This window comes from Lagenorhynchus albirostris, chromosome 5 (assembly GCF_949774975.1).
Source record: "Lagenorhynchus albirostris chromosome 5, mLagAlb1.1, whole genome shotgun sequence".
Lineage (NCBI taxonomy): Eukaryota > Metazoa > Chordata > Mammalia > Artiodactyla > Delphinidae > Lagenorhynchus > Lagenorhynchus albirostris.
Window position 1 is genome coordinate 62,603,585 of NC_083099.1, and position 8,120 is coordinate 62,611,704.

An 8,120-nucleotide genomic window follows, 5' to 3' on the forward strand; every position below is an offset into this window, starting at 1 on the left:
TTTCCAAAAGTCAACTACATTTGGGAAATTATATACATGATATTCAAATCACATTAGCATTTTTTTAAAATACTCTGAGAAATCCTACAGTAATAAAACCTGTTTCTCCTTGTTTAATTCAGCATTTCTCAGACTTATTTGAACTTGAACAATGAAAAAAAAGTTTTTCAGAAAAGCATTGAACGGGCTTTCCTGGTGGCGCAGTGGTTAAGGATCCTCCTGCCAATGCAGGGGACACGGGTTCGAGCCCTGGTCTGGGAAGATCCCACATGCTGCAGAGCAACTAAGCCCGTGTACCACAGCTCCTGAGCCTGCGCTCTAGAGTCCACGAGCCACAACTACTGAAGCGCATGCACCTAGAGCCCATGCTCTGCAACAAGAGAATCCACTGCAATGAGAAGCCTGCACACCGCAACAAAGAGTAGCCCCCACTCACCGCAACTAGAGAAAGCCCGCATGCAGCAACGAAGACAAAACACAGCTAAAATTTAAAATAAATAAATAAATAAATTTAAAAAAGAAAAGCATTGAACATCCTGTAGAACTAGTGTTCTGCAGAAAATGTTTTGAGAAATGCTGATCCAGAGGAATCTTTTAAAAAAGAAAAAATAAATAAACTTCCTGAAGGGGAAAGGATTCTCAAAAGATGAAGAGTGGTGCTAAGGAGAGTGGAGGGAGGGTCCTTATCAGTATGCAGCTGAGTGAAGCTGAGAGAAAACACTTTTCTGCTCATGAGAACTGGGGTTAATTCAGTCTACTCAGACGTTCTAAGTCCAGAAGATTCCATTCAGGCTGAAGCAACCTGAACAACCTTGACAGAGTGAGGATAACAATAACAACTACTCTTACTGCCACTTTTAAGGTTATTGCTGCTCCAATTCATAAGCTGCTTAGGATGGGACAGGCAACGTACAAATATTATCTCACACCACATAAAACTCATGCATAACAGGTTTTATCTTCTCAATCTTAAAGAGGAGGAAACTGAGGCAGAGAGAGGGTGACACGACTCTAACAGAAACAGGATTTGGCCTTAGACCTTTCTTCCTGTCTCATACCAACTAATCTGAAAAGCTTCTTCACTGAAGCAACCTCTCCCTTGGTTTTCCTAGCCACTGATGACACTCCCTGGGGCCTTCCCTCACAGAAATCATTCTAGAATAAAACAGGTTAAACAACTGATGACTTTGGCCCACTTTCCCAGATGTCTGGTTTCCACCAGGAACCAAATATGTGCACATTCTAAATCTGACAAGACCCGTGATCACCTAGGCATGGCATGGTATTTTGAAATTACTTCCTAAGGCCCTTTAAGAATCGAACAAGAAAATTAATCTTAACACTCAAAGGCAAACTTAAACACCAACCAAGGCCAAGCAGGTAACGTAAATGAGGGGAGTTGGTCAGGAATAAGACAATATGGGTGACAGAAACTGTGATGATCCAGAGAGAAATATTCTCCATCCAAAGGGCTTAACCACTTCTTAGCTTTGGCAGAAAGCATTGCTGTCAAGCAGAAATGTGAGCCCAGTACTGCTTGATCTTATCTTTCAAACAAAGCCAGAAACAGTTTTTACATGAAATCTCCCTATTTTTAAAATGTTGGCAACTAACTAATTTCCTAAAAACACTAGCAGGGTCAAAAACAACATGAATTTGCAGGCTGATTGGTCATGACCTCATAAAGCAACTTCTACTGAAAAACTCTGTGATCTCCCCTCCACCCCCCCCCCCTCCTCCAGTATACCTGGGTCCAAATTGCTTTTGACACATGCAAAAAAATCAAAAGTTAAGACTTGCCAGTACAGAAGTCATATTTAAAACCTCAGAGTCTGAAGTTGATTATATAAAAGGAGACACCCCCCTGCAATTATGTTGAAAGATGGCAGCAGGGTTAAAATAAGTACGTGTGCCACTTAAAGGCAATAGAGTCATTTTGTGCCTTTCCTATGGTCCATTATATGCCAGAGTGACTCTAAAGTATGAGGAAGCCATTAGTACTGCTCCAGTGACCAAATATTTTTTCTTCCTCCTCTCCAAACTGATTTGTCAGATTACTTTTGGAGACCAGGTTCAGGTCTAGTTAGGGCATGGGGTGGGGTAGTCCTCCATGATATTCTGTTGTCACTGGGGGTGCTCATTAGAGAGATGGCTAACACTACCTGACACCTGAATTATTCAAAGCTAAGGCTTGAGGTGTGGCCTATGGTCTTTTAAGGTCAACATTATCACTAAGTCCCCAGAGAAGAGCCAAGCAGAGGAAGATGGAAAGAGGTTGGCTCCATGGGGAAGGATTCCCCCTCTGCCTCATTCTCCACCTGCTGCTTCAAGGTAAGATGGGACAAGAGTAAGAAAACAGCATCCATATAACTTCTGGGAAACAGAGAAACCAGGCTAATTTTTATTTCTAGACAGTCAATGACTGGGTGTTCATTTTGGTAAAAATGGACACTCATGACACTGACAGCTTTGTAGCTCTTTCTAGGGTCCTAAACAGTTAGTTGACGCCTCTCTTAATCTATTTCTCCACTCCCCATACATCTATGGGCCTCTTCCCTTTCCCCATGTCATTCTCTTTCCAGACATATAATCTACCCCACGGTTTCTGGGTATCGACTGACATTGAGAAGAAGAAAATTCTTTCTCAGTTCCCTTAAGCAAATGAAAAGAAAGATGCCAAGGGGAAGGAGGTAGAAGAGAAGATCTGTTGTGAAAGAGGGAAACTTTTTCAGCACAATTTTCCCAGTCTAATTTCTTGTTCATTATTGAGAATAAGCAATGAGGGATAGGACAACATCAGAGACAGATAAGAACAGACTCGACCAGAAGATGTTTTCACATACATTCTCTGTTTCTGCCCCACAAAGTATGACAAGAAAAGGTTTGGGTATAAGATGGGTATCAAGGAACTCTTTGTAAGATAGTCTCAGTGGTGATGAGTCCTGAGTTTTAGAAGAGAACAATTACAGCACAAAGCAAGGACACAATATATACCATTAAACTGAAAACTGAGTTCCTTCTTTAAGGAGGTCCTTCCTTAAGGTCCTACAGATTGCTCACTACCTACCTGATTATTTCTCTCATCATTAATTCATGACCATCTATGCCCTGTTCATATAGTGAAGAGGAGAACTGTGATTGCAAAATCTGTCACTGACATTCACCCAAATGGCTCAAGGACAAAGGTTTGTGGTGAGATTGTTAAGAACACAACAGGACACTAAAAAGTGGTGGTCAGGACTGAATTTGCATACACATTTAGACAAGTTTTGTGTAGACAGAGAGACAATGGAATTGAGGATGGAGCGCTGACTCGGCTCACCTCATCAACTTCCACCATTTGCCTACCAGCCCAGCCCAAGCTCCCTGGTCCAGGAAGGAGGAGTCCGGACATTTCTCCCATGACCCCTGTTGTCTCTCTTGCAGAAACACTTCCCAGACCCCAGTGCTGGCACTCCATTCACAGTCTCTGCTCTCTACAGGAAGCGGAGACAATTTCACCATCACTTGCTCAGGATTCGACCAGCATGGGGTGGATCCCGCTGCCTTCCAAGCAGTGTTTGACAGAAAGGCCTTCCGTCCAGTCACCAACTTCAGCATCCCCACTCATGTCCACATCTCCTTCACCCTGTCTGCCATCCTGGAAGTAGTAAGTCCTGACCCAACTCTGTAATGGTCTAGTGGTGAGCAGTGGGCTCCCTGACTGGATTTTGTAAAATTAAAAGCTCATTCTATGGGGTAGGGAGGAACGACGGGGAATGCTACAATGACATCACTGCAGGCAAAAGCTCTCCCTTTTTGGGAATACGCCACAAGAAACATGATCCCGATGGACTCTCATACTGGTGCTTTCACTTGCATTTCTCATGTACCCTGGATTATATGACCTACCATTTTTAGTGGCTTATGAAAATTTTTGTAATTGCCACACAGAACAGCCTTGGAAATGAGTAAAAGGTGGGTGGTGGCACTGGACCTGAATTCATAAAATTAATGATCCTGGATGAAAATTGTTTTTCCGGGATACACATCTTTAACTGATGACATCATTCCTGTGGCTAAATGTGGTAAGATAGACTCCGTTTCCCCTTTGTTATGAGACCTCTCTTTTTCCACTCCGAAGTCCAACTTCACAGATTAAAATGGATAAAGCTGAGAATACCCACAAATTAGACAAATTCATACAGAAACAGCCAATCATGAAAACATAAAACTTCCTGATTATTCTGCCACTTTAAGGAGGGCAGAGATGGGGCTCAGGGAGCAAGTGGCATAAACCAAGGTCATGGAAACCAATATTTAAGTGGCTCCAACACAGGGAACCCAAAGCCAAGCTCAAGGTCTCCCTTGAGACCACTGAGAGGGAAGTGGAAGCAAGTAAAACTTAGTGACGTCGTGACAGCTGTCACCAGAGAGAGGGTGGGAGAGTAAAGAAATGAGTAAAAAAAGGAATGTAAAGTGCAAGAGACAGAGGAAGACTAAGACCAGTTTTCACCCCCTGTTTGTCCCACACCACGGTTTCCTCTAGATCTGGTACAATCCATTCCTTAGGTGGAACCCAGTGGAATGTGGGGGCATCAGGAAGCTGAGCGTGGCAACTGAGAACCTGTGGCTTGCAGATATCTTTATCGAGGAGTTGTGAGTATCGGGGCTGAAAAAAGCCAGAAGGAGACCATATCTCCAGGGAAGAGCATGAGTAACCAATAGGGGCCACACAAAGACTCACCTTAGAAAGGAGCCGTGCCTGAAACCCCCAAAACATGGCAATAGGTGGAAGGGGGAGGTCAGATGAGTGGGGCTGGAGCACAGGAATGGGTGACCTGAGAGAGGAAGAAGGCCGAGTCTGATGGGGAACCCACAGCACTCACCTCCCTGTCCTTCTCACACACAGCCTGGATATGGATCAGACCCCTCCAGGCCTCATGGCTTATGTCGACAGTGATGATCACATCAAATACAGTAAACCAACGCAGGTGACCAGCATCTGCAACCTGGACATCTACTTCCCCTTTGATGAACAGAACTGCACCCTCACCTCCAGCTCTTTCATCTACACAGGTGAGTGAGGCTCACATGTTGAGAGCTAGAGAAAGGGTTTGGGAAGAAGAGGATAGGAAGCTGGGAACAGTGAGGGAATCTCACCGAAAGGGGTGTGAAAGCTAAGTGGTAAGGAATCCAACAGTCTGGGCAAAGGGGTTGGGAGTGCTGGGGGAAGCTGAGTTGCCTGGATCTCCTTTGTAGTGCAGAACATGGTGTTGGGCATGGAGGAGGACGTGCAGGAGATTTTGAAAACATCACAGAACGTCGTTTGGAGCAAGGGGGAACGGGTACTTCAGGCTATCCACCAAAGAATGATGAAGATGCCTGTGGGTACCAATGAGTATGACCAAATCATCTTCTATGTGAGCTCAGGGGCCCTGGATGAGATCTTCTCCTTAGATACATAGCTTATGTCCTCCACCAGGATGTAAGCTCTCCCATGAGAAAATAAGCTCCCCAGGGACAGAAATTGTTATCACTTTTTTCACTGATAAATCTCCAGTACCTAAAACAGTACCTGGCACTCAGTAAATATTGATTGAATGGATCCTCCCCGAGGAAGAGACAAAGCTCCCATGGCAGTGATTTATAGTGAGCATGACCCTCCGCCCCCTGCCAGGGCTATCAGAACTTTTTGGAGGGCAGGAATTTTTATATTTATTTTTTAAAAGAGGTGGTGGAAAAGTTATGCAACACTGTCTTAGGGATATTATGATTCCAAATCCTGGTGACTCCCAAATGTCTGCTCTGTCTTGTTTTCCCTCCCCCTGGTTTTAAATGTCCACCAGCAAAGTCACTAGAGATTAGACCTTGATGAGGAAAGCAAGCAGAAATACAATGCACGCAATACCTGAGAATCTGGTCCCTCAATTCTGCTAAGAGCACATTGGTAGTAATAAAAATTTAGGTGGAGAAAGTTGGACTTTGGGCCAAGAAGGAATGAGATACATTTCAACGGTAAGCAGCATGGTAGAATCAAACCATGCAAAGGCAGTGTAGTGATTCCGATGGCTTTGCTGGAGAGGCAGGAATGAGAAAGGGACTTGAGGTGATGTTTCCTTACTAGAAAGTAAGGAGCAAATCTCAACTCTTGCTTTTAACTGGCTTGGCAGCCTCCCAGGCTTCTCCTCAGTTGCCTCCCTCTCCCCTCCCTACCAGGTGGCCATCAGGCGCAGGCCCAGCCTCTACGTCATAAGCCTCCTGGTGCCCAGGAGTTTTCTGATAGCCATCGACGCCCTCAGCTTCTACCTGCTCGCAGAAAGTGAGAACCGCGCCCCATTCAAGATGACACTCCTGCTGGGCTACAACGTCTTCCTGCTCCTGACGTTGAATGACTTACTCCCTGCCAGTGGCACCCCCCCTCATCAGTATGGTCCCTCCCACTTTCCGGGGAAGCAAAGGCAGCAGGGGACATGGTGGGAGGCAGGTAGCAGGAGAACCGCTGCCTCTCCACTTAAGGAGGGAATGGATTCTGAGGAAAGATTGGATTTGGGGAAAAAAAATTGTAGTGAGGAATCTGCCCAGATTTATTTATAGTTTGCTTTGCCTTCAGGTGTCTATTTTGCCCTGTGTCTGTCACTGATGGTGGTCCGCCTGCTGGAGACCATCTTCATCACCTACCTGCTGCATCTGGCCACCACCCAGGCCTCGCCGGCTCCGTTCCCTGCTTCTACACTGCACCAGCCCAAGGAAACGCTGCCCCGCTGCACCCCAGAAGGGAACACGGGCCTGGGCCTCAGCCCTGCCCACCTGCCTGGTGAGGGAAATCAGCACGGCCCACGCGTCCTCTCCCATCACCTCCCCTTCTCTGCTCCCGCCTCCTTCCTGTCCCCACAACCCCCCAGCTGACCTTGGCAGCCCACAGCTGAGTCTCTGTCTCTCTGTAGGTGTGAAGGAGCCCGTGGAGTTGGTGGGGAAGGCGCCAGGTCCCAGAGAGGCAGAGCTAAATGGGTGCCCTGGGTCAGTGAGGGCCCAGCAGGAGGACGATGCTCAGAAGCAGCACTCGGTCAGCCTGTGGATGCAGTTCAGCCACATGATGGACACCCTGCTCTTCAGCCTCTACCTGCTCTTCCTGGCCCCCTCCATCGTCACGGTCATCATCGTCTGGAACACCTAGGCAGATGCCCACCTGCAAGCTCCAGGCAAGAGCTTCTCTTGCCTCCAGGAACCAGCCGGGCTCTCATTCCTGTCCAAATCCCACCTTACAGCCCTGGCAACCACCTTGTTTTCAACCCAGCCCTTCTGTTCAGTTTCAGACCAGACCTGAATGGTCTCCTAAGCTCTCCTGAGTCAGGTCCTCGCTCCTGCACGCCATCAGCTCCCCTCAGCCCTCCCACGAATCCTGCCTGCCTGGTTCCTCAGGATTCAGGTTCTTGGAATACTTCCTTGATCGAATCTCCTCCAATAAACCCCTTTGCAGAAAGCACTGGCTCTTCTCTGCAGTATATTATAGTTTCAAAACCCTTGAGGTTGAGAGTCTTCTTGCAGAAACTTCTCATTACCAAAGTAAGAAGGATTTTCTTGTTTGTTTGTTTGTTTGTTTTTTAAGTCTATTAGGCAACATGTGAAAGTGGGGAGAGGGGAGAGAAGAGGCCAAACTCTATTGCAAGGAATTATAATGAAATAGGGCTTAACCTCCTAAATCCAGTTATCCCGGATTTAAGCTTCAGAAATTAATAATGTGCCAGAACCAGGCATCTCTTGTTTAAAGAGTGAAGCCTTTTGTCACAGCCTGACATATGACTCATTCATCATTAAACACTTAGAGTGTTAACATAATCCCGAATTCTGCTAACTGTCTGTGTTGCAATTAGAGTTGATCCGTCCTTAATCATGCTAAGAAAAGAACACTGGGTCAAGGAGAGCACGTTTGAAAATGGCATCTGCTTTACTTGGGAGTAACACAAATGCCTCCATATGAACTGGAAAATCCCCCTTCCTGGCACTTGCCTTATCATTTTGAAAGTCTTTGTCTCTTGGCCCATTATTTCCAATAGCTTCTTGGGGGAAGTGGAGACCCCACTGTATCACTGTACACCAGAGCTGTGGCATGATTTGCTGGACACCAGGTTCAGAAAAGC

The 8,120-nt window shown here is 46.1% G+C and overlaps 1 protein-coding gene across 1 annotated transcript; it reads left to right on the plus strand.

The window, feature by feature from the left end:
• Positions 1–2,264: 2,264 nt before the first annotated feature.
• Positions 2,265–7,156, plus strand: HTR3D (5-hydroxytryptamine receptor 3D). The gene is given in 12 exon segments (XM_060149022.1): positions 2,265–2,329; positions 4,022–4,067; positions 4,529–4,638; positions 4,892–4,927; positions 4,929–4,973; positions 5,292–5,317; positions 5,320–5,402; positions 6,199–6,466; positions 6,593–6,683; positions 6,685–6,752; positions 6,755–6,796; positions 6,927–7,156. Coding segments are annotated over 12 exon segments (1,110 nt in total).
• Positions 7,157–8,120: the final 964 nt, after the last annotated feature.